Raw genomic sequence first — 26,897 nt, 5'->3', positions numbered from 1 at the left:
AGACAATATGAGAAATAAGCCGTGTCATACTTCAGAGGGCCCCCCATTCATACACGGAGCCGCTATTTGGAAATTGTTATTGTCTCAAACAACAGTATTTGTCAAATGTGACCGGGAAAACTAGGCTACTATAAGTGAAATGAAGTGACGTGTGACGCCAATAGGACATTTCCACCGCCGCATAAAACCATTGGCTTGCATTGAGGGTTTTGGAGAAATAGGTTCGCTGACAACTTAGGATAATAAATGTTTCGCTTTCAGACAGATATCTCAAACGTGAAATCGCACCCAGCTGCTTGTGTAAAGCAAACAAATAGCCCCCCGTGTTAGGAGTCCTCCACTTGTGGTTTGATGAATGAAACCAGACAAAGGTAAATGGTTATTTAACTCATTTCGTAGTAACACTTTGGTAACCGGAGTTTCCGAAATTACAGAGACACAAATGGGGCCCATAGTGTGCCACATATCCATCTCCCTTACCCACCGCAGCTACAGTCCAATCTGACAGTGCATTTACTCCTCTCATAATGCACTTTGCACTTTTTCCTTTCCTCTGATTTAATTCAATATAAGCACTATTAATGCTGTCATCAGAGGAGATGATAAGAAATTTGATGATAAACGTCTGGCTGAAAAATAATGAAAATACAGCTGATATTTGAGGCTTATTTGAAGTGTTGCATAATATGCTAGCTTCTGTCAGAGAGTCAAAAATGGTCCTCAGCCTAAACAGAAATATTACTTTTCCTAGTGTGTTTCTATTGCTTATACAGAAACGTTAATTAGGAACACATGCCACCATTTCATCTGTTTTTCAACTATTGCTTTATATAGCCTGTAGTGTAAAAACTGTATAACCGAATGCTCTCAGCAAGAGGATAAAAGATAGTTACTCTAGAGGGATTTAGAATACATTATGTGGAGACAACCAGCTGAAAGCTGCGTTTAATAACCCAGCAAACAATTTAGTCCAGAGCTACATAAAACAAAAACGACCTGGACTGTTGTGATGGCCACGGTGAAGCCATATTCATTCTCTTTGAAAAACAAACATTTATTCTCACATGCAGCCTTTCTCGCCGTCCAGGAAACGATCCTCTGGATTATTAAAAAAAACAAAACAAACAACAAAAAAAAAAAAAAAACACAGCACACAAACAGGCTAAATAATTCCTGCGCTTCAGTAATTATCTGTTTTTTTAAGGGTGCGTTTTAGAGGTTGTTGGTTATGTGTGTCCATCGTTAATTTTTGGGTTAAATTCAGTGTGTTGTGCCTGCAGTGCAGCGCAGAAAGGAAAGGCCCCTTCAGCTCATTCTTCTGCAACTTTCACCTGACCTGAAGCTCCGGGAGAATCACATCCACAAGAAGGAAAACCACGATCCGACCTGAAGAAATACCACATTTATGTTTGTACAGCAGCTTAGGCAACAACAAGGCGTCTGACAACTGACCCAGAGCTACAGACAGGTCGATTGGGAGCTAATAGGTACAATATGCCTGAACAGACATTAATCACGAGAAAGAAAAGTGTCCCTGTGAGAGAGCATTTGAGGACAACCTAAAGCACAACCTATAGCATCGTTCCAGCATGACGCGAACTAATTAATACCTTAATGCTGTAGCCTTTGAACGACACAGCCAATACAAATAAATAAACCACTGGCACGGATACCCCTCCCCCAGCCCTGTAAAGCAGATGACAAATATGGCGATATCAAATTCAGACATTGCAACGTGCTGCATGCAGTTCAGCTCCTGTCCTCCTGTCCCTCATCACTGCCAGTCAGCACATGAAGATGTGGGCAATATGGCACACAAGCAACACGTCTGATGATGAAGAGGAGGGGAGGGTGGGGTGGGGGGCTAGCAGGCAAATGTAATAATTGTCACACCGAAACCCCATTTTCTTCTTCATAACGCCTTCCAATTTATCGCATTTTATCACTCTAGGTGTGAGTGTAACGCAGCAATGACAGCGAGTGCAGATCTAGGCCCATAACTGGGCGTCCTGTGTCATTTGTGTAGACAAAAAAAGAGGGAAGGCACACACAGAGACAGACCAATGCAAGGACAGAAACTCTATGTGAGCCATCTAACACATTGAGGACTTATCGATGTACTCATTACACTCTGAATGTATCAGGCAAACCAAGGCCACATCTCTTTCTGTCTCCTTCACACACACACACACATGCACGTTTCCCCTCCCATTTGTCTCTGCACTGGCTCCATAGTCTCTCTATCCCTCTCTCTCTCTCTTTCTTTCTCTCCCCCCCTCTCCTTCGTCCTCTCTATTCCCACACAATGCATCACACTCGGTGTTCCTATCGACTGGCTTACATGCTGTAAAATACATTTTCCAGATTGATCACGCATATCACAGCAGCTTTGCAGCGGGGCCTAACCCTTTTGCCAAATGACGCCCACATCAATATTGAGGCATGTACTATCAAGGCAGAGTTTTTAGGATCGGGGGAGAGGGGAATATTGTTTGGTTTGAGAAGAATCACCTTGATTAAGCCACAGGAGGTAGGATGGAGGTGGCTCTGTGTGGTGCGCAGGCTTTCCTTGCTGTCTGGGAAAAATATTAAACATTAATGCGCTCGCAGGCTGGCAGAGAGCTCACTGCTGTAGTTCCTCACGTATAGCCTCCCCTCCTTTGTGTTCGCGTTGCCAGTTATGTCAGTGGGTCTGTTAAAATGTAAGGTTTGCACCCATAGTGTAATTACCACGCTTAATCCCGTGTATCACCTCGTTTTCACTGGTAGGTGTAGTAGAGGCAAACAGTGTATTCACAATTATATGTTTGAGTAGAAGGCAGTGCTGGATAGTGACTCAGAAACTGGAGGCTGCACTTGCGCTTTTCTTATAGGAACCAGGAGCGCACAGAGACGACAGATTCCCTCAGATGGTGTAAAATAAGAGCGAGCATCTTGACACTTGCTTCCAGGAAAATGCTTGAGAATGAGACATCGTTGCCTATTTCTTTTTTTAATAGTACAGTCACCATCACACAACTTCATCAACCGACCCTTCTGCAAAAAGCTGCATCATGGAGTAAGCAAATTGAAGGCAACAACCAATAAAATTCAAGAAACAATGAAAATTTTCAAGACGAAACAAACAAAATGTATTTGAAATGATATATTAAAAGTGCTTTTGATTTTCATGTCTCTCCTCTTTGACTGATGATCGACTCCACACGCACTCATGGCCCGGGGAAAGGCGCCCCAGACGTCCTCTCAGTAAAAATGTCCTGGAGGTCAGTTTGCAGGTCCATCGTATCAATTGGGAAAAAAGTTCAACCATCAGTGGTGATATTGTCATAGCGATTAGACTGTTTCTTATTTGTCTAAATTTCTTTATTTTTCTGTTTTTAAATTCTCACTTCAATTTTAATTCTTGGAGAACATAGCTTCGACAACATATATCGCACTCATTATAAGAAGCAAAAGGTTATATCAAAAAATTATTAGTATAGAATCACAGAAACCCTGGTTTAGAACCAGAAAAAATACAAAACAGAGAGGTACATAGACACAGGACAATTCTTATAATTGCTTGGAAACATTATTTTCCCGCTAAGTCTTGATTCTTTTTTTCTTACTGCGCATATGATGTTTTTCATTTTATTTGTATTTTTTTACAAAAAAGGAAAATAAAGACTAGTATTTTACAAAATGAAGAGTATTGTTCTTGAAGATGAGGGTGGATTTACACAGGTGTAAAGTCCAGTTCCAATATTTTTCTGTACATAATGTATTCCATATCAGTCCCAGAAGACAGAAAAAAAGTAATGTCTTCCAAGTTTCTCAGAAAAGGTCCTATATATAGTCTTCTTGAAGGAGGATGGGGTGAGGGGTGCTGAATTTTGGTCCTTTTTTTCCTCTCTTTTTTCCTCTTTCATATAAGGATCATTGGATGGACATGTAAGGCCAGTTGAAGCTGCTCCCGGATAATAGCATATCCCTGATGAGGGTTTCAATAGGAGTTTTACCTACCAAGCGGACGAAAAACAGCTGCTCGATTACCGACGATGAGACGGTGCGCAGAGAGGGCAGCCGCAGCAGGAGCTTCCCAAAGCGGCTGGGCTGGTTCGGGTACTGGCTCCTCACGTACTCCTCCAGGGCGCACTGGGATTTCTCCTGTAGGCTCTCGATGTGAGCAGCGTCCGACAGGCCGCAAGCGTCTGAGAAACACACACACGCACCGAAAACACTGTGGTTAGGCTCGTCATGGCTGTAAAACCCCAAGGTACGACATGCTGTGGAAAAGTCCACGAGTGTGAGATTGTTTTGCTGTGAGACTGCAACATTCAAACAATAACTGGTGGCTGAAAATAGATATATGGTTAAAACATCTGAGCATCTCGGGTCACGAAGCTTGCAGAGGAGCACACACACCTCACAGGAGCGATATCAAACGCAGATATGACTTTTTCAGCAGAATTATGTGGAGTGATGCAGCTCAAATTACACAGCTGACAAATTCGCTTAATATTTTCTGCACAAAATACCAACACAAAGCCACATGGTCAGTTCCAGCCTCACGTGGGCTTAGCTTTGGCAAGTGCACACCGTGCCATACCCAATTTATGTCCTGCAAAAGCGCTCTGGTTATCATTCAACATCAGCCTTTACGTGTTATTGACAAAGTGGAATGAACAAACACACTGGCCAAACATGCTACATCACACTGAGCGAGTGGGACTGTCATACAGAATAAACAAGGGGGCTTGCTGCTGGAGTAGGGGATGCACAACCCGGCGGAGGATATCTCTGCCTGCTCTTACAACGATCAACAAGAATTATGGAGCTAAATGTCATGAAAGCAGTGTAACAGCGTGAGCATGTGGAGGAAGAAGTGATGGGGCAGTGGAGCACAGGCTACAGGCCTTAAGGTCGCTGCTCTTGATGTCTGGACTCGGGGGATTCAAAGTATAAGGAAACATAAACGGCACTGATGAATCTGAAATTACACTGGATGTAATGTGACCTAATTACTCTGCAGTAAGCTGTTAAGTCATTTCGCCGCTCTTCTCTCCATAGACCACTCTTGGCCTGTTTTTCGATGGAGCCTATAGGACAGGCCGCTGGAAGCAATCAAATTTATTAGAGGAGGTGAAGTCAATAGTCACGCAAAAGCGGCATAAAATGTCAGAAAATGAGCCCGTGCAGCAACGCAGGCGAGACGCGCGCGTTGGTGCTCGCCGGTGGCTCTGCAGCCGTGCGCAGCCACGCTGCAGCATAGACAAAAGCGCAGAAGGCTTGTTAGTGTCGTACGATGCTTTAGCCTGTTGTAAAGAGCACCGTTTTCCACACAACCCAAGCATGCGTGTTCTACCGCTTATAAACTGCTGTAAACGCAAGCAGCATAACCGCCGGCATATATGGTCCCACATGGAGTCTAGGCTGTCCTTATAACGGTCTGCATTGAGCTGTGCTTTTGTAGAAACTGCACAAGCTTTAGTTTTCAAGCACTGAACGCCGGACAGAGGCGTTTAAGCCTATTCGCGATTTCTCAGTGCTATAACTCACTATGGCCAGACACAATAACCTTATGAACCCGGGGGCAACGCTGAGATCTCGGGGTGATTTACTGTGACCTTAGCCCGGCCGGTCAGAGCCCCATGTATGCAAATCCCTGTGGATTAACGCTGAGTGTCCCTTTTAAAATCTACAGCAATCAATAAGGTTGAATGAATTGCTTTTTTTTTTTTTTTTTTTTTGTAAAATATAAATACCTGCCATGATTGTTGCAATGCAGCGACACAGCCAGTTCAAAGCATTGAATAGGCTGCAGTTGAATGTATGTGTCAAGAGAAAGCTGGTCAAAGACATCCCATAGTTCTCCATTAGGCCTGCCTGCAACCCTGCACCCCACTGCCTCAACAGACTGAGACAAGGGAGCAGATAGCTTCCAGATTCGCAAACGACTATTTCTGTGATAGGTTAGCAAAGGCACACACTGAAGACAATGATCCTGAACTGTGGTGAAATAGTTTAGCCTGACCACCATTATTTATGCATCTAATACTGACAAGTCTGGTGTTATTAAAGGCAAACAATCCACGCTGGTCTTGGCAAAGCGCCACATGACTTGTTATAGCCAACACCAGTTGTAGCCTATCAACCCAACTAAATGATCTGTTAGAAAACATGCTGGATGTTAATGTGTGTATGAAGTTTCTCTGGGTAATCTGGGGTGAATTAGAGAAACACCGTGCAATAGGAAAGTATGGTCAAATGTGCCAGTGCACACGGTGAGGCGAATTTATCAGGATGTCACGTGACTTAAATACGGTGACTGAGGAAAACTCCGTATTTATTTGTGCTAAAACATACATTTACCTCTCTGTGTGCCTTCTGAATTTGGCGTGTCAAATTAACCTAGTTGCCAAACCCCAAAAACTAAAAAGTAGTTATTATGGCTCCTGAAACTAAAATATATATATTGAAAAAAAATCAGAAGGTGCTCTAACTGAATGTGGTAATGTTGTGTTCGCCAAAAAAGGTGGTTTAAAAGTTTGGAATATGACCTCTAGGTCTGGTGCGAAAACTCAAACTCAGAGTTTGGATAATTAAGATCCTGACTACATACAGTTTATTATTACTTTGTACAGTGTGTATGACATTTTAATATGGTATGGAAGAATTTATCAACAATTGTATATAATGCAAATTAATATATAATTATTAAAAACAGTAAAAGTAATATATTTATATATAGTTGTTCGTCCTTGTGACGTTAAGCGAATAATAAACAATGATTATTGAAACATGCTAGAAGACAAGTGTAGCCACTCAGTTCAATATAGACTTATGACGCTTTCTAGGGATATTGAAAGTGGGAATTATTTCAATATAAATCCAAATCCGAAAACCAGAATAAAACTGAAAATTTTGTCACGACCGTGTCCAATTATAGGTTACGCTCAACCGTTTTACAGAATTTTAGAATGGGCCAAACGTGAGACAATGAGGTCAAAACTTTGAGGTAAGTTCGGAAGTAGTTTGGGGCCTGTGAGTGAGTTGAGACTTTCCCTTTTACTTCCCATCACCAGCAGACTCCTTGACACAACAGGCCTGATGGCACCAAGCGTACACAAGCAGCTCCAAAATAGCATCTAAATTACGCGCCGAGCGTAAATGGGGACCTTTAGGACCTTGCCCCAGTCAGACATCAATTAAGCTATCAACAATGTAGGTTACTTTTGGAAATTGCTGCTGATGACTTTTCAAAGTGTGTGCGGCGAGAGAAACTATCCCCAATAACTAAGAAAATTAATAGGTCAGCTTACTCAGCTAAGATTAATCGACAAACAATCGACAGAGCAGTGCTGCCCTGCGTCCTACAGAAGCGACGCACTGACATATGAGTCAACTTCCATCAGCTTTTTTTTTTTATCTCAGTCTGCTAAGGATTATTTCCTGCCCCCCAAGACATGTGTTTGTGCACGCAAAGCGAGGATAAAAGCATGCACCAACACTCATAAATGCATCAGCTGTCATATATCACCCAGTGATAGACTACGTCGTCTTTACGCTCAATTATTTGACACCTGTTCCAAAATTTAAGGACGCGAACCTGCGGTCTCGATCTCGGCTCAGACGTGTTCAAAAAAGTTCAAACTCGACAATTATAAAATATTTACATACGTGAGATTGACAGCTATGTCCAATTTAAAAAAGCACTGAGCTGAGTGTTACACTAAAAAACTTGATGCGCTCGCTCAATCTGGATTTGTTTACACGTCTTATGCTGCGGCTACAACTGACATGGGAATGCATGTAAGTAGATATGTAGCAAGCTGTTGACAAAATAGCTTTTCCATCGGCAACACAAACATCTCGTAAACTCAGATTTGTGACCAGCCTGTACTTGACAGCCATATTCTTGATGCCACAGTGTTTCGCCCTGCGAGCCTCGCGCCCACTAACATTACTACAACTAGGCCTCACTCGGTTATAGACATGTTCCTATGTGACATGTCGGACACCCACCTGATGTAAAAAGCACGATGGCCTTGAGGCAGCTGTACTCTGCCGAGTCTACGTGCAGGGTCTTAAGCTTCTCCACTTGCTCCTGGAAGATCCGGATGTGATCCATGAAAGCCACGACTCGGTCCGCGGACATCGGGGAGGCGTGGAGGCCCGCCGCGGCGAGCAGAGGGGCCACATGCAGAGGCATGGAGCACTGGGCTGCGTTAAGCACAAACAACTCGCTCCACGTCAGCCTGAGAAGGGACACCTGGTCGGTGATCTGCAGGTCGGGAAAGAAAGGGATGTTTCTCGCCCACTCCACGGCGCTGAAGAGCAAACGAGCCGCCAGCTCGCAGATGTTCTCGATGCCCATGATATTGTTGGGCTGCATGCACTGGCTCCCGTACCGGGACGTCGGATAAGGCTCGGCCCGCAGCAATAACGAGATGTATCCGGACAGATAGCAGTGGCCATTCAGAGGGTCCCCGTTCGTCAGCGCGTACTGGCCTGGGTTGGGCTGGGTTGGAGGCATTCGTCCTCGCTGAACCGCTGACAAAAAGAAAGAGAAAAAGAGGAAATGTGCATCCAGGACTGATAAACATTGTTCACGAGTAGCACAAGTCAAGCAAGTTCCAGCTAGTGTGTTTAACACGGCATGCACTGAAATCGAAATGCAGCACGCGTTTCAAAACGTACTGGCCATTGTGTGCTGTTTGTCAGACTATAATATTGCAGAGATTATTCTATCGACAACATAAACATCTCGTCTAAACAGATGTGCTGTGTCCCTCAACCTTCACACTGTTTACATTTGTTTTTAAAGACGCACGCTGCATGGGCTGCATGGAAAATGAGCCACTTTTACACAGCAAAAACACACATTTTCTCTCATCCAAAAGTACATTTCACAAATTTACTATTCTCACTATTTCAGGGCGCAATTGCACATCACGTGCAGTAGCCTACTTATATTTCTTTCCCTTTATATTTATGTGGGTTTTTATTTATATTCAGAATTATTAATTGTGGCCAAACATATTACAAATATGATTGATAATTACTGTTAATTGCAATCACATTTGCACATTTTACCCACATCAAACGGCACCATGGGGAAAAAAGGAATTCAGCTATTGTTTAATATGAAAAAATAAATATTCATGTACTCAGTCTACACTCTACGTGGCTTTCTACTCTGCACTGCAAATAGCACATTTAAAATGAGGGATGTTTGCATAAATTGGATAAAACACTTGACATAGGGGGGAAACTTATACGGCCTGTAATGCACCAGGCAAAACAATGAGCCATGAACAACTTCAGCGGCATTATTCAGTGTGTCTGAGCTGTCTAGTCAGCATATGGAGGCAGAGAGAGACGTGGGCTTGTAGTGTGTTCATTCTACATTCACACACACGTCTTGCAAGCCACCACTGTACAATTATAAATTAGTAAGCTGCACATACTTATGGAAGGCACTATTAGCCGTGCACACTGCACAAACACACACTCTCTCACACACACGGGCTACACACAAGCACACAGACAGACATGCAGGCGCGCGCACACACACACACACACACACACACACACAGCCCCTCTTCTGCTCTAAAACCTATACGTAAAAAGGGCCTGTTGGACCGAATGCCTTTTTGCTTGATAATAGTACAATTTAGAAAAAACCAAATGAAAGGGTCAGCCAGACGAGCCGCTTTGTTCGGGCGACCTGCATTCACAAGCATAGTTGCTGTGGCCGCACTGGCCTTTTTGCCCTCGCTCACATAGGCAGAAAGACTAATCATTCATGCAAACATCCCTAAAAACATGGATGGAGACTGCAGTATGCCCAGCCGTATAGCCTGTGACCTTAATGCAACATGGCAGCCCTGTTCGCTTGCTACTAGGATGAGTAATAATGAGTGGGCTTTAAAATATATATTCACCTTCCCGCCGCATTCCCACTTTTAAACACTTCTTCAGCCGGCAGTATTGGCACTGATTTCGGTGGTGCTGGTCAATGGGACAGTTCCTATTGGCACGACATGAGTATGTTAAGTTCCTCCGTACACTCCTCTTGAAGAAACTTTTGCATCCCTCGCAGGTGAACTGGCCATAGTGTTTGCCGCTCGATTTGTCTCCGCAAACCACACATTCAATATGCTGCTGACTCTGTCCAGAATTTTGACTCCCCTTGTCCCCGGCGGTCCCTGGTGTGGACGGGGGTCCCGGCTGGCTGGGGGTCTGCGGAGTGTGCGGCGCCGCCGACGCCGCCTGCTGCTCCCTCGCCGGCTGCGCTGCTGGGTTGGGGCCGCTCGGAGGTCCTCCGGCCACGTCTTCCTGCGGATCTCGCCAGACGCTAACTACCATTGCCATATCTCGGCCCCGGAAAGTGCTATAAAGCGAAATGATCGCCGGTGTTTATGGAGCGTAGAGGAGGAAAAAAATGAGATCTCAAAAGACAGGGCAGTGCAAAGTCAAATCGGAGCACGCAATCTCATATGGGGTAAGAAGGGGAGAACGCGATCAATACATTCAAAATACAGGAGGGCGATTGAATAGACACCCGATCAGGATATGCAAGTATCGGGAGGCCAGTTCCAAGGTAAATTGCAGTCAGCCATTCAGGAATCCCTAATCTTGTAGGAAAACCCGAGTCCAGACGTAACAAATTGCAGTTTGATATAAAATAGCCACAAAGGAAAGGCAGGAGCGATTCACATGGACGCAGGAGCGAGTAAAAAAAAACAACCTTTTGCTGGAAAGACACGCGATCCAAAGTGCTGCGGAGATAAATTCCTTTCTCTTTTCTTCCCCTTGCTCCTTTACACTCCCGTCTTCGCCGAACAGGAGGGGAGGAAAAACTGAAGAGCTGGATTTTTACATCTATATTCTTAAATAAACCTCATCATCTCGCCCAGCAGCGAAAGAAAACCGCGTCGCCGAATGAAGTGCCCATGTATAGTTTCACCTCTCTCCAGCAGGAGGAATGGAGATACGAAGAGAAAAGATAAAAAAAGAAGACCAACAGCAACAACTAATAGAATATGCAAGAAGAAGGAGAGACCCAAAAATGAATGCGCTTAAACGAGAGGACCAGCAGAGCAATGTTTCCGAAACGGGGGATCTGCGCGAATGTCTGTATATAGTGAACTTTGACACTACTATTGAAACTGACACGTTTCTATGGAGATCGCTGCGCCTTATATGGTGCTCATGTCAAGGAGCCAAGAGAGGGGCTGCTGGAGACTGATAATCAAAGGCGACTGACTGGCCAGAGCCCTGCATAGAGGAGGAGGAGAGGAGGAGAGGGGGGAGATAGGGAGAGAGAGAAAATGGGAGGCTAAGGTTATAGCCAAGCCCTCTCTTTCTCTCTATTGGTTAGAGTCCCCCTCCGTTCGCTCACTGCAAAAAATGTCCATCCCGATAAGTCATCTGGGTCTCGTGTTCAAATCTTAAAATGTTATATTCTGAGAAAACGGGCTAGGGGGGGAAAGCAAGAGCGGTTAACAGAATCCCACTTGTTTCCATTCGGAGTCCGAGTCGTTTTGTACAAATTTAAGTAGCAAATCGGCTGAAATGAGGCAGAGTAAACAGGGAGATTCCTCCAGAAATCAACAATCAGTGTTATACAATATACAGTGATTTGTCGATTGGGACTGGAAACAAGTGGAAACATCTCGCCCCGATGTGAGATTCAGTCTCCTGTTTAGGTAAATCCAAGATTTCCAGACTCAACACTAAACTGACTGACGGACGGATATTTTTTGCAGTGTTGCCATCTACGACTGGAGGGGCTGGGGGGCTCTGACAGGCACAATTTACATTGAGCTCGCCCCGCGCTGCTATTTACTTTGAAACCTGATTAGTATGGGCCGTCTATTGTCACCAAAAAGAGGAAGAAACCCTGAATAGAATAGCAGAAAAAGCGGGGTAAAGGCAAGGGGGCACAAAGCTTTTACGCACGACAAATAAACCAAAAACTGTGCGCAGCGGCGAAAGGGGGACTCTGGCTCAGAAATTCCCCAAAGTTTCAAAATGGTTTGTCCTAGACTGGTGTCTTTATGGTAAAATTAACGGATGTCATGATTTGTTTGAAGCGGATTTATATTTCCACACGTTGTTTTGTCTTTGGCATGCGCATTGCGGACATCCTCGTCTGTAATCGGCACAGTCTCGCTGATTAAAACTTACAATTTAGTTAAAACGAGCTTATAACGGGAGGAAAATGTCAATGGGAAAAATGATGCATAAAAGACAGTGTGTTATACAAACGGGATGCCGTGCCAGCGGCCGAAAATCTCTAAAATTAGACGGAGCAATAAGCAATATTCAATAATTACCGAGGTCCTATAGTCTCCACAATCACTGAGCTGGTGTCACATTATGTCTTAATAATGACAGTAATTCAAAATCATGTGAAGTTGCTGGGAATTTGCATGGGGATTCCGGCTTTTTTGTATCAGGGTTTCTGCAGGCTTACCACCTCTCCCACTCAAAAATGTCTGGATCGCGCTGCCATCTAGCGTACATTGTACAATTACAGCCTCATATTAATGCATGTACAAGTCATCATACATGAATTTTTAAAACTCAAAAGTTTTATTTTAAAAATAAAGTAAGCCCCAATTTCGCGTACTGCTTTCTCTCGTCTTTTTTGACTTTATGAAAAGCGCCATGTTTTGATGCTACGGTTGCATAACGGAGACAAAACTTTCACAGAGCAATAATAAATATGGTTTGCATTACAAGAAAATAAAAATAGTCCAAAGAGCAAACGAGCATTTGGATAGCATGTGATTTATACGGAACACGAAGTGAAAATGATGTGCGTAAATCACCTCCAAGAACATGGTAATACACCATGTTGGAAAAGAATAACCATCCATAATACATCAAATCATTATTTAATAAAAAATAAACAAAGTGGTTTTACACAGATCTTTAAGCACACAGAGATATTAGCGGATATAATGGAGCGTAAATATGCAAGTGCCTCCTTTGGAAACGCATAGGAGGGATGGGTTGTTTTTTAAGTATTCAACAAGAGAGCTCTCTCTCCCGTCCCTGTGTCGGACACTCCACTGAAACTCCCCGGCCATATCTCCAGCTCTTTGAAAAGGTGAAACCAATAAGATTAAATCGGACAAAGAATTTTTTTCTGTAAGTGTATCATTAAGATTTAACTCCACAGATTGGAAAGGGGGCTCCGCAGGAGAAGAGAGTAGAGTGAGAGGGACAGCGAATGGGAGCGGGGTAGGGGCTCTAATAGAAAGCTGGGAAGCGGCGAGAGAAAAGGGAGAAGGTGGACAGCAGGACATTGAAGGAAGAAACACCGGCGGCGGCGGTTACCGGCGGAGGAGCGGCTTTCCACCTGGGTAAAACCAGCCACCGAGGCGGTAAGTCATGTTTATTTCTCACTCGTCCTGCGCTGCACACGCAGGGCGCTGCACGCGGGGCTGAAGCCTCTGTGTCACGGCACATGACCGTTAAACTTGGAGCCCTGCAGCCGACGCGGCCACTGACAAGAGTCACAACTTTTCAACTAGTGAACAGTCGCGTCTTTTCTGCACATCATCGCCAATTACCGAGACTCGTTCCTCCGTTTCCCAGCTGTCCTCACTGATTTCTGCATCAGATAGCAGTAATGTTATTTCAGGCTGGTTGCAGCACCGCTGGACATGGGAGCTTTTTTTCCCCCTTCCACGTCCCGTGCGCCTCACCTGCGAGGCTATTTGTTGTTTGAGCACATAATGAACAGATCGATAGCAGGCTGTTTGTCTCGGCGATAGTGTCACCGGATTAAAAGGCTGATCAAGGAGACCAGCCGCTGCCCATCTTTTACGGTGCTTTCCAAGCGCCACTTCAGCCACTATACCGCCAGATGCAAATATATTGGCGCAAAATCTCACGCACCCGTTAGAACACATTATGTGTTAGAGCAGGCTGCAGTGAGGAAATGCAAGATGACATACAAGGCGATTTATCAAAGCAGCATTATTGATGTGAAGGGACCGGAATGAAAACTGATTTAAAATAAATTAGAACAATGTAGGCCAGGTTAACTTATCCCGGGACAAACCGCACGCCAGTCAGCTTTGTAAAATAACCTCACAAAAAAACCCCAACTTAACCCTCCTCTGGGTGCAGAAGGTTAATGCTAATTAATAATTTTTCGTGAGTTCCTATTTTCTTATTTGAACAGCAGAATTTACACTCTGCTAAATCCCTGAAAACATGTAAAGAATTAGACAATCACAATATTATTAAACATGTCTTTCTGGTGATGGGTGCATTTGCGCATTAGCAGCCGTTTGCATGTAATGTAATCCACTGCTTTTGCTTTGCAACAGATAATTAGTGAACTTTGAATATTTAAATTAAATCTGACTTTTTCTATTCTAATCAAAATTGAATAACACGAGAACAAATTGTCTGTGATTGTTTTAATTTCCCTTGTATGGTAGTTTTGTCAAAGGACCTCGTTAGTTAAACATTTAAAGGGGTAGAAAGCAACAGTTTAGCCATATCTGTGCTGATCAATAACTTGATGCCCTTTTTACACAGATACAGTAGGACGCTGTGAGGCTGAGAAATGCAGCTTCAAAACAGCTGAAACCGACGAGCAGCACGATCATTTGGGAAAACGCTGAGGTCATAAGTGCAAGGCCCCCCAATAAAACAACAGACGACTGCAAGAGCGCGTTTTAGAGCATTTAAAACGGCGCACACGGATGTGGAGATCCACAAATCGTCGAGGGTCTGTTTATTATTGATTGTGTGTGATCACGTCAGGGTTATAACCGGAGCATATAGCCGGAAAGACGTTGGATGGGGCTTAGAGGCTGACTCGCTTTTCCAGGGGGCCTCTGCTCACAGCACCTCCAGTGCACACACTGTGTTTCTGGACGCCACGCACAGCTGATCCCGGACACCCCCAGCGCCCGCCTGCAAAATTCAAATAGTGCAAAAACAAATAAAGTGACGAGCACCTTTATCAGAGGGACTGTGAGCATCGCCACACATCCCCATGCTGGGTCCTGGCTGCTGGAATGACAGATTAATCGTCAAATGGAGCCTGTGTGGCACTAAGACGCAGCTCCAAACCTCCAAAATAACTTCACACTTGTTGGACTGAGCCTCTGTGCAGGAAGAAGTTTGTCTTTTTCATTAATAATGAACGGATTTAGGAAGTCAACAAACATGCGCTGCTGACACTGGTATTACATGGTGTCACCTGTTTTTATTTTAACTGAGACGCTAATTTGCAGATCATTTTATACCGTTTTCCACCTTTTCAGAGCATTTGAGCTCACGAACATTAGAGCAACGTGTTTCACGTTTGGCATCAAAACAGGACCAAGAGGTAGACGTTTGCTATGTAACAGGATAGATGTCATGTTGACAAATCATGACAGTAAATACCTGCATTTAGTCCCTTGTCTACCTTTCAGCGACATGTTTCCAGCCTAATTTGTTTTTGCAAATGGGCTCCCGGATTATTTGCTTTCTACATGCAAGCAGTAACCCTGCAGTGGCATATTGATTCATGCTGTTTCAGCTGGGCATCAGGGGCGAATTAAATTTTACTCATTAAGGTGAAATCACCGAATGTGAAATGACATTAGAGCCTTCGACCTGTTTGAAACAGCGCTGATTTTGACCTGGTTTTATAAGTGAGAATCTAGTTTCTACAGTGAAGTTGTGTAACTTTGCTCAACACCTCTGCAGCCTGTAAAATAAGACAGATTTCCACTGTGCGATGAGCACAGAACAAACACAAACACTGGCATAATTCTGCAAGTCCTAATTTTACAAAACCTAAGTCATTCTCATGTTTGAATTGGAGGTTTTGTTGCTTTGAGTGGTTGTGTGTTGAAAAGGGAGGAGGGGGTAAAGGGTGGGTGTGCGTGTGTGTGGTGGTGGTGGTGTGGGGGGGTAGCAGCTCCTTTTTGTCCAAATCTGATCCCCAAATTATTCTGGGGGCTCAGATTGGTGTGAAAGGGACGAGAAGGTCACTTGAAATCGCCTTTTATCCGCTGGCTTTTTTTCTATGGATCAGCAACTTTCAATAGACATAATCTAATCGCTCTTAATGGAAAGGCCATTCGTGAGAAATAGTGGAAATATCGTTGAGCCTATAGGCTACAGCTATTTAAGACCGGGGCATTTAACAGGCAACAAGAGCTCACAGAGCAGCATGGCTATTAATTATTACCCGGCACTGAAAAAACAGGGAAAGTTTACACATCAGTTTAAAAGCGACATGCAAATATCAGTCTGTGTATTCAGGCTCACTGTGCGCATCACACCAGCTCTGATCATTTCTCTTATTTCATTATGTTATTTTTAAAGCTATCCTTTAGCCCTAAAAGTGCTTAACTGTAAAACTGCACCACCCTCCAGTGTGCCCCATCCTCCTTTGTATGGAGATATGATTGTTTATTTCCTCATTATTTTTAATATGGCCTCGGGTCTCCAGAGATTTCACATCCTTCAGCTTCACACGTGATGAATGGAAGTCTCTTTCCAGGGTTTTTGCATCCCAGACTATAATTGAGGACAATAACTGCAATGACTTTCCCAATTAGGCTTGAGGTTGGAGTTAAGTTGGAGGGACTGTCAGTTTAAGCTATGGGCAATGGCTTTATTGCTCACTAACCATCATTTCTTTAGAGCCTATGTGCTAATTACTTTGGACGGTCCCAGAGACGGAGATTATAAATCCATTAGCACCCAAACCCTCGTGGTTCCACAGTGCAAACACTGTAATTTTGTAGTACACCAAAAAACCAAACTTTAAGTACCAGAAGCTAGATGAAGGGAAACAGATTTTCAACAGCGTGTGCGCTTCTTAGGGATCCACTGTGAGAGGAAGCCATGGCGTGTATCAATCAGCGGCGAAGCCAAAACACACAGAGCAAACTAAGCAGAACAGAAACCTAACTGACGGGCCAAAACGTCTCATCAGAGGGGCTCCGACTGTCAGTGGCCGGTGGTTCACTTTAGATTACTGTCAACTTCATGCAGAGCTGCAATCACAAATCAACAAAATACAGAAATTTTAATATTGAGAATGATGTTTTAAGGCAAGTTTGGGAAATCATTTATTCTTATTTGCCAAGTGCGTGCGCAATATCCGGGGAGAGACGCAGCCTTAAGGAATAAAGTGAATTAAAATAAGACTTAATACCTGTTTGACTGCGTTTAAAGGAGGCGATACAAAACCCGGGACGCAAACGGGGGTGCGCGGAGGCATCTCACCCTTTTAAGTAATTTATTTCAGGGAAACCGGAGGGCAAAGGTGGAATTCTTGAGAAATTCAACAAGGATAAGGCAGCTTTAGGAATTCTGCACGCAGATTACCTTTCATCCCATCCTCACATTATCCGACAACACACAGTAGAAATACAGCTCAGCGACAAAAGAGCGAGATTACCCTCCGACACACAGGAGTGCAAAACAATTTTTAAAGAAGTATTGCGATTATTAGGAGCGCGAATAAGGAGAGAGAGGGAGAGGGTGAGGAGGAGGAGGAGGAGGAGGAGAGAGGAAGGGGTGGGGGGTAACCACAGTGGAGGAGTGATTCCCTGTGTGATTTAAAAAGGGGAGACTTTAAAAAAAAAAAAAAAAAAAGATGACATAGCTCACCGGTTGTGGGTCCTGTCAGTGTGGTAGTGGATGATGGACTCATCTGAACACAGTTTATCCATCTTTCTGTGAATATTTTTATTGAGTAAATTCACATTAAACACAATATAAAACTGAAACCAGGACACAATTGTTCAGAGACAAAAAGCAAATCAGCTCTCTGTCTTTTGGTAACTTGAACAGTTTGGTTGCAGTGATTGCTGACACTGGGTCACAGTCTGCACCCCTTATCATTTAACTTTTGGTTTGCAACTAAATGAGTGGCATCGCATCAGCATTGCATTATTTTTTCCCCAAAACCAACACACAGCAGGGGCTTAATTAGAAATGTAGTGTAGCTGAACCATCAGCAAGCTGGAGCTGAGAAAGACTGAGCACACTGTTGCAGTCGAGTTTACATCAGTGCAGAGAAAACACAAAATTATTCCCCCACAAACTCTCAGAGGCAGTTTGAGCGAAAAATATTTATTTACGTTTAGCAACCTTGAAAATACTTTGTGCCATAATGAGCGCATATAGGAGCATAAAGCTGCGATCAAAGTACATTCATTTCAACCCTCCTAAACAACTGTGAAATATTATTATAATGCCAAAACACAGCACAGATTAGCCGACACAGTGATTGTGTGAAATACATTTTTTTTAACATAGCATACATTTCTTATTGAAAGCACTATTAAAAATTAAACCACAAGAAACCCTTCTGTCTCTCACACCCCCCCCCACACACACACACACGGACAAAAGCCTCTTGAGATTTTGTGTATTTTCATTTGAAGGGTATGTGTCTGGTGTTTGCATGTGTGGGCACATGTGTGTAAAAAGACAGTGAAGTGAAGGTGGCCTGTGTTTAGTGTCCAGACCTGGCAGATTGTGACCTTATCAATGTGAAACTCTTAAGATAAATTATTCATAGCACCTGTTTGATGTCTCTGGCCAAAGAATGACAAAGGTGTAAGATTTGAGATGCATCTCAGAGCCAGGGATATCAGTTGCTGTGCTACCTGTCTCTTTTTTTCAGAGCACAAAATGAAGGATAGGCTGAATTTTAAACAACAAAAAATGAACAATTTGTTTCCTGACAGGGGGGGCGCAGAAGAGAGCACCCAGAAAACAGCCATAGATGGTAAAGGCACGCTAATCTTTGCAGATACACGACAACAACTAAGCTGTAACTCAATCTACCATTTTCAGCGTGCAAGGTGTGGCCTCTCTGCGGCCGTTGTCTTAATGTCAGGTGACTCACAGGTGTCCAGTGATTATGTCGGCCACTGAAGCGGGCCACCCGCATTGTCACTGCCTGCTTTCTGCCCACCTTAATTTGAAACTTGAAGCAGAGCGTCTGTGTGAGTGATTCGCCGGAGCTAACCTTGCCCTTTCTAACAGAGCTTGCGTTGTGTGTCCTCGCAGGCAGAGAGCGACGCGGCGGCCAGGCGTTCGGAGACCCAGCGGGACGCGTCAGTGTGGCGCGAGGACTGACACTGGGATGAGATGTAATTTATGGCGAGAGCTGTTTGATTATAGGACAGTGACGGTGACACCACGACGAAGCATGAGTGTTGGGATCACTTGACATGGCAGCCCTGCACTGACAAGCTTATTGTGCTTAATCATACATGTGCTGAATATAACATTAATGGTAAATTAGCAGTCAGTCTCAGATTCTATCTGAATTTTACTGCTCAGTTCACATTTAGTTATTTTTCATGAAGTATCTTACTGGAGTGTGCGTTTATCGAGCACTACTCCTCAGAAATGAATCCAAGCGGCCTGGAACTCAAATGATTTGTGTTGGAAAAGGACCATAATATGCTTTTTGGGAAACTGGCAGCTGATCTTTTCATAGCTAGAGGTCAACATAACACTCAGTATTAATAAAACAAATAAGACTAGGACGGATATTAATGATGATATGTACAGCTGTCCTGCGCATGAGCTTGAATTATGTGTGAGCGTGCTGGAGGAGAGCAAAGGAGAGACACTCTCACACATGTTTGTGTTTACTTGTCTGTGTGTGTGTGTGTGTGTGTGTGTGTGTGTGTGTGTGTGTGTGTGTGTGTGTGTGTGTGTGTGTGTGTGTGTGTGTGTGATAGCCGAGTCCGCTTCCCTCAGATGTTCCCTTTGACCTTTGACCCCGCAGCTGGGGTCAAGCCCTGACAAATGAGATGGTCGAGTTCTGGCCAGAACGGCAAACATTCCACAACAATCTTATGTCCTCCTCCTCCCCTCTCCTCATATTCGTCATTCCTCACCCCTTCGCTCCCAGAGAAAGTTCTCATTACAAACAAACGTGTTTTATTGTATTTGCTGTGGGAACCTCAAAGCACGCACCCTTCAAATTAAGAATTACAACACCGGTTGGATTTAATATCCTCCCCCGTATCTGCCTCGTTCACAGGAGGAGAGAAAACAGAGGAGATCTTAGAGGAGAAGCTGTGCTAAAGATTTGGATATTGCAACCCTGCACTTTGAAAGCACACTGTGTGTGTTTGGAAAGCTTGTCAGTGATGTCAAGGATGAGAAATGTTGCAGTGTGGTTTTTTACACACGCTGCTGGCTCTAGCATTTCCGGCAACATTTCTCACTCTGCCTCCCTCACACCATCCGCTCTGCTGCAATATCCCCACATTTTTCCATCCTTTCACTTCTTCCCCTCCCTCCCTCCCTCCCTCGCCTTCTCTCTGCTCTCTGACCACTCTTACCCTTCCTCTCTGCTGCACCACCCTGCCCAATCTCAGCCTCTCCCTCCCTTCTCTCTCCTCCCAGCACATTCACTCACCCCCTCCTCTTTTTCCTCCACCCACTATTTTCTCAGATTTTCTAACATGCCGTTCCACAGAATGCTACCACCTGTGTCTTTAGGGAGAAAAGGAGGGCTATTGGTATTCCTCTTCGGGAAGCTGGTTAAGGTAAGTGGCACCCTCTATTACAATGACACGGCAAATAATGGTTCTGCTTGTTGTGTTTCTGTATTACCTTTTTTTTTCTTTGTTGGAATGACCCCGACTTCCTAAGCATCACCACCCTCCGTCAGAGCTCCAGCTACAAGTCACTGCTGTAAAAACACACACAGTCACTATCGATGAACGTCAGCAGAGCAGCCGCGGTGCCACAAAAGGAGCCTGGAGACCAACAAAGCCGGCTGATACAGTAACACTGAGTGGATCATGCTCTTGAACTTGCTTTCATAATGATGTAATATTACTAAAAGGCAATGCAACACAGCAAAGATCTTAATAAAAACACATCAATCTCGATATGTGCGTATGTGGGGTTCTTTTTCTTTTTTTTTTTGTCTCTTCAGTCCCAGTTGAATTGTGATACCATTTGATGTCGGCTGTTATGTGATTCATCTGAGGGTACAGCTGCTTCACATGGATCTTGGCCTGGACGGGACTGTTTCCTCACCGGGCAGCTGATCACATGACTCAATCACATGGATAGATCTGAGCTCTAATTGGCCGCACAGTGGCGCATCACCGTGGCAAATCTGGGTGCATGTACACAGCTCTCTGCTTTGAATAGTAAAATGGTGGGCTGTGTTTCGCCTTCCAAGGCAAGAGGGCAGTGAGTTCTTTATACGTCTGTGGGTGGGGACTCCTAGATCAAGGGCTGTTGCTATGATGATCCACACTGCAAAAGAATATGGCATCACCAGGACAATGCACGTAACGCCGCAACTGAAATGAAACCACACAGTGAAGTTGTGCAGCTGGGATGGTAAGAAAAGAGATTTCATTGCACAAGCAGATTACTGCAGGGCTCCAGCTCTCCCTGATTCCTCTCTCTGTCTCCCACCGCCTCACGACCCCCGTTTCTCCCTCCATCCATTCACACCCAAGTTATGTCCATGCATTAATGACCAGTTGGCTGTTTGTATGTTCAGTGGAAATAAATAATAAAGCCCTTCTATCACTGTCATCACCACCAGCCATCAACGCGGTGGTGGGGTTAAAGCAGGCAGCAAGCGACAGGCGACATGGAAAATATGTGTAGGCGTGTGTGTGTAATCATGGCCATGTCCATGCTGCAGTTCAGCCGATTGTGTTTACGTCCCTTTCCTCCTCCTCCTGCTCTGTATGTCCACAGGCAGCTCAAGGATGTAAAGGAAGGGCTCAGAGCCACTTGATTCCCTGCCACCACCCACCGATACCCCAGTGTTACCGGAGCGTGGATGTCTGCCCCTGTCCCCCAGAGCCTCAGTCCTGCTCTCCCCCACCCCTTCCCAACCAACACGCACCCACCAACCCAGCCCCCCGACCCCCCAATCCCTCCACCTCCCTGCCTCGCTCCCTGATTCAGTGTGTAAAAGCGCCCCCTGAATGATGGATTACTGTGTCACCGCAGCCAGCGAAGGATTAATTTGTTTCATTGATTTCTCTTTAGGCAGAATGCCAGCGTCTGCCGCTTCCCACCTTTTCCCCAAGACTCGCAGCTGTAATAGACGGTAATGGCCTAAGACAAATCAACCCGTTTCTTGTAAAAATAGCACCAAATAACCCTCCCCACCCTCCAGCCTGCACTCTGCGCAGGAGCACATCGGGGAGTGGTGGTGGTGGGGGTATCAAGGGGTGTTCGATTCATCCTCATCCTCCATCTCTATCAGCCTATCTGGCTATCCTTCCACACCACTGTCCCTCCTTATCCTGCGCCGAGCCAGAGGAGACCATCCAGTCACTCTAACAAAGCCATAAGTCTGCCGTACTTACAGCTCCCTCTCAGGCCTCACAATGGATGGGTAATGACAGCGCTGTCTGGAGGGGGCTGTGGGAGTTGGGCCATTCTCTCCAGTAATGGAAGCAGTTACTGCCATTCCCTATACACCTGCAGGAACAGCTAACTGTTAACCGCTGTGATCTATGGCAAGGCCTTACCGCACTAGGCTAAGGTTGAAGGGTTGTACTGACACCGTTGAATTAGGGCATGTCTGCACAACACATCTTTTTTTTCTGTCTTTGCCACGGTGCATGAAGTTATTCTGCAGTATGTTGAGAGCTATGGAGAAGCATTGGGGTTATTTCTAAACAAATGTGTACCAATGAATCAGTGCTGGTTCAGCTCTTGGAACTGCAGACTGACAATCCAGCATTCCTGACGTTCACTGATTTAACGCAGACATAAGATGCTGCCACATCTTTACTACCCTGTCACTGCTTTGAACGATGGGAAACCCAAACTGCCTGTAACATTAAGCACACCACTACAGGCTGACTGTCCTCGAACGCTTTCCAATCCCACAGAGATTTACGAGCAGAACCAGATCCATTAATCCATTGTTGATTTGCTGTGGCTGCCCTGCAGGGTTTTTGGGATCAGATATCATACAGTGCTGAAACTCACGCCGTTGCACAGCAGGGCAGACTGTAACGCCCTGACCGGTGTTAAAAGCGCTGCACCAAGCATTAGGAAATTAAATACAGTCAATGTTTTTCAAAATTCATGGCACATTTGAAATTCCTGCATGCCCACCTCCTTCCTTTTTCACTGCACAATCTGACAGATACATCAACTTCTGACTGAAAACGCTGCCACTTACATTAAAAATTACAACATAAACCAGAGTGACAATCCATAGAGGGCTCCGTACGAGCGAGTTAGAGGTGGTACGCAATGTGATAATGAGCCAGGCTGCAGGGAAATCTCATCAGCTCCCCGCAATCAATTTAACAGTGTTTACAAAGCCATGGGCTGGGGTTTGTGCTCGGGGACACAGCACCGGTCACCTGGTGTTCCACTAGATCCCCCTGCTAAGCTGGCCTCTCCTGGGTAAACCTCCACAAAGCCCCCTCATGTCTGACACCACCAGGTCCTTCAAATACTGCTCTCAGACAGAGGATTAGGTAATCTCACCATGATACTGTCTTTTTCTCTATTTCTATCACTTTTTCTTCCTCATTGCTGCCCCCTTTCTTTACCCCTGCATTCTCATACGTTACACCCTCCCTCTCTCCCTCCCTCCCTCCCTCTCTGGCCTGTTGAAGTGCTTGTTCTGCTCAGGGCACATCTATCCTCGGGGGTCCTTACGTTCTTAAGTGCCTCCAGAAAGGTTAGGAGGCAGGTAATTGTCCAGCTGTGGTCAGGCTTATCTTAATTGTGGGTGCTTCAGTGCAAGATACACTTGCTTTGATGAAGAGCCTTACAGTATGTGGAATAAAGCGATAGAAAGATGGGAAGAGACAAGGATTGAGGATTTTGAAATGTATTTGATAGTTTACCTTCGGTTGTTTGTGCTTTGCACTTTGGCAATTAAAGATGAGCACGAAATGTTTTTATTTGTAAATTGAAAATCGAAAACATATTTTGATATTGCATAATATTATTTCTATTTTAATTTTTTGTGTCTTTATTGTCCATGTCCCATTGAAGAGAAATGTCTTTTCTTTGCATCTCTGGATACTTTCCATTATATTAAAGTCAATATGTGTTTTTCCTGGTGATCCTTGGTGTATAGTGGAAAAAGCAATGCTGACCTCATGGTGTTAAAATCCAAATGACCAGGTCTTCAGCCATTCTAAATCCATACTTCTATTAGCCATCTGATCATATATATATTATATATCTACATGTCAATAGGAAGCTTTAGGGGGGTTAGTGTTTGCATTGCCCCAGTCAAAGGTCATGACTGACCAATAAAATATTTCCAGAGCACCATCAATAACTCCGACATGCAGACTAATACAGTATGGGATTGTGGGTAGGGGGAGGAAGCCTGCTGTGCTTGCTTCGAGCAGAATGGATGAACAAGAGGCCAAAAGGTTATTGGACAGACTTCGGCCCCCTGCCCCTGCACCCTCTCATATGTGCATTTGATAGCGACAGGGGCAATTATAAAGGTATACTTCAGACAGGTCAAATGCGAGAGGGCAAAGTGCAGAACCTTTAAAGCACTGGCCAGAGTCAAAGGTTAGGATGGACATAGGACATCACAGTGTGCCGCTGGGCAGGCGGTAATGGAATCAGAGCTATAAAGACACAGACTGATGAGAAGAATAAAATGGATCATATCCTCTCTCTTCATATATGTGATAGTTAGATTGATATAGAAAATTGCACGAGCCATTCAGGATAAAAAAAAAAACACATTTTGGCATTAAATTGTGTTCTACTTGACCACAGTAACTAACTGTTTGGTGTGTTTTCATACATGTATGCCATCTGAGGAACTCTAAGGCTTCACGACTATTAAATATGAATAGCCCAAGGTCAGGGAAGGTCATGGCATGCGTTTAGCACCAGTGACCAATGCCAAATGTAAAGGTCAAAGTGGAATTGCCTGAGTCGGAGCAATACAACGTTTGCTCGTGCACATTTATGCATCCCATTGGCAGTGATTTATGGAGGGAGATAAGCGTGCGGATGGGAAGAAAACACTCTCTTTCTCCTATCCCGTCAGACTCGGTAAATACACTACTCACTCATATCAATCACCGTGTCACAGTGAATCGCCACTGTATGCTTCCTGCTCAGATTAAAAACTGCCTTTGTCTTGCTCTGCCTTCTCCCTCCAGCTCTGGGGAACACACTGGCGGTATTGTTGCTATTTCACAAGCTCTATATTAGCATTTCAAACAGCTGTGGTACAAAAGTGGCGAGTATGTTCAAAGTCAGCGGCATGCTTTAGTTACGTGGCGTCTTCCACAGATAGATTCCATACTGTATCAATCACACACTATAGATGCATTGATCTCAAAATGCTGAGGAGAAAATGGCTTGCATTTTTAAAAATGCTTTTACGTGACAAAATGATTTCTTTTTTCGCTAATACAATGTTCCTCCCACTTCTGTTTATTTCTAGGACCTGTTGTGTTAGTCTTTTAAAGGCCGCCATGCATTTGGTTTGCATCAGAAAAAAATAGAAACCTCTACACTTTTACTTTCATCAGAACACAGGGCATTTATAAGAGTTCAGGATGGAGCAGGTTTTATGCTTATAAAACATATCACTGCTGATTAAAATCAACTCCCCATCCCCTGCATTCCTGTGCTGCAGCCAGGAGGCCTGTTCGGCATTTTGCAGGAGCAGCCGCTCTGGGGGGGCCTTGACTGGGCCATCGATTAACTCTATATCCCGGTTTTAAGATTTCTGCAGGCCTCTTGAACATGAACATGCTCCCCATGTCCCTTTGGCTCCTTAAATGTGAAAACCAGCCTGTCACTGGTGCACCACAGCTTTCGCAAACTACCCCCAAGTGGTTCAGAATCCAGCCAGAGAAAAGTCCAAAAAGAAAACATGCTTTTGAACTGCTGGCCAAAGCGGAAACATGGTCTAGTAGGCTGCTTTTCAACCTGAACCATAAAGACCGATTTTTCCTTTCCTCCAATAGTAATAAATGTGTTATTTTCCTTTATTACACATATTATGTTTTCCAAGGTAAGATCAAAGGGTGATAATGCGTGACACCGCAGACACCAGCGTATATTACCTGACATTTTCTGTTTAGTTCTGCATCAGTCTGCATTTCAGCTTGCATGCAACTTCAATATGACAAAAACCTCTTTAACGCCATAAAAACTGCGGTAGCCACAGTATAGAATGTTCCTCCTCTGGAAATCATGTCACTTTCATTGCGTCGGCTGCAGAGGTCAGCTTCGCGGATCAGATTCTTACGGTTTTAATGCCAGCGATGACATTTCCCTACACGGCAGCCGTTAAACCATCTACTCTTCCCTCCCTGGGAGAACAACAGTTCTAAAGGCCGCTTATATACAGGACAAGTTCTGTACGATCTGTCACATTCATCTCTATTTCCCATTCACCACGGGGCATTTGAACCACATCAGAATCTATTACCACCATGCAGATTCAGCCCCCGCTGACAATACAAATCATGATAAGATGGAGCAGTGACTCCATAAACACCCTCGCTTATATATCACATCATATGAGCTGGGCTGGATAGCAGATCCCACTTGTGATCTATGTGATCGTCTATTTATATGGATGGACTAAAGATAGAGATATCATTACATCTCCGTCTCTCTTTAACCTGTGTCTGTTACAACCCCATTCAAACAACAGATATAAATAGTGGTGTGTATGTGTATATATGTGTGTTTATCTGCGGGAAACATCCATCACTCAGTAGTAGGAGTTCCAAATCAGTTGCTTGCGAGGAGAGATTTATGCTGTAATGCATCAAATCAACAGACCTTTACAGTAAAATATGATTTTATCAATAGGCCTGATCAATAGTGCATGCGAGCCGCTGTGTAATTATTACAGAGGTCCGTATCAATAAAACTGTCACGCATGACCTCCTGCCAAA

General features: G+C 44.4%; 2 protein-coding genes across 2 annotated transcripts; one reads left to right on the top strand and one right to left on the bottom strand.

The window, feature by feature from the left end:
* Window positions 1-3,009: 3,009 nt before the first annotated feature.
* On the bottom strand, window positions 3,010-11,222 carry nr2f1a (nuclear receptor subfamily 2, group F, member 1a). Its single transcript, XM_041936553.1, has 3 exons — window positions 9,927-11,222; window positions 8,005-8,532; window positions 3,010-4,190 (listed from the first exon to the last, which is right to left on the bottom strand). Exons 1-3 carry the CDS (start codon window positions 10,354-10,356, stop codon window positions 3,916-3,918), a joined length of 1,233 nt encoding a protein of 410 aa, XP_041792487.1. The 5' UTR covers window positions 10,357-11,222; the 3' UTR covers window positions 3,010-3,915.
* Window positions 11,223-13,255: 2,033 nt separating this feature from the next.
* Window positions 13,256-20,846, top strand: LOC121607185. The gene is made up of 3 exons (XM_041937894.1): window positions 13,256-13,379; window positions 19,042-20,540; window positions 20,647-20,846. Exons 2-3 carry the CDS (start codon window positions 19,797-19,799, stop codon window positions 20,806-20,808), a joined length of 906 nt encoding a protein of 301 aa, XP_041793828.1. The 5' UTR covers window positions 13,256-13,379; window positions 19,042-19,796; the 3' UTR covers window positions 20,809-20,846.
* Window positions 20,847-26,897: the final 6,051 nt, after the last annotated feature.

Source organism: Chelmon rostratus, chromosome 5 (genome assembly GCF_017976325.1).
Source record: "Chelmon rostratus isolate fCheRos1 chromosome 5, fCheRos1.pri, whole genome shotgun sequence".
Taxonomy (NCBI): domain Eukaryota; kingdom Metazoa; phylum Chordata; class Actinopteri; order Chaetodontiformes; family Chaetodontidae; genus Chelmon; species Chelmon rostratus.
This window is presented reverse-complemented; position numbering and strand designations above follow the sequence as displayed.

Coding starts and splice junctions, on each gene's coding strand:
- nr2f1a (XM_041936553.1), bottom strand. CDS start 10,356: ATGGCAATGGTAGTTAGCGTCTGGCGAGATCCGCAGGAAGACGTGGCC. Junction 8,533..9,926: donor AGTGGGAATGCGGCGGGAAG/GTGAATATATAT, acceptor TCTTTTTGTCAG/CGGTTCAGCGAGGACGAATG. Junction 4,191..8,004: donor CATCGTGCTTTTTACATCAG/GTGGGTGTCCGA, acceptor TGTGTTTCTCAG/ACGCTTGCGGCCTGTCGGAC.
- LOC121607185 (XM_041937894.1), top strand. CDS start 19,797: ATGGTCGAGTTCTGGCCAGAACGGCAAACATTCCACAACAATCTTATG. Junction 20,541..20,646: donor TCTTCGGGAAGCTGGTTAAG/GTAAGTGGCACC, acceptor CGACTTCCTAAG/CATCACCACCCTCCGTCAGA.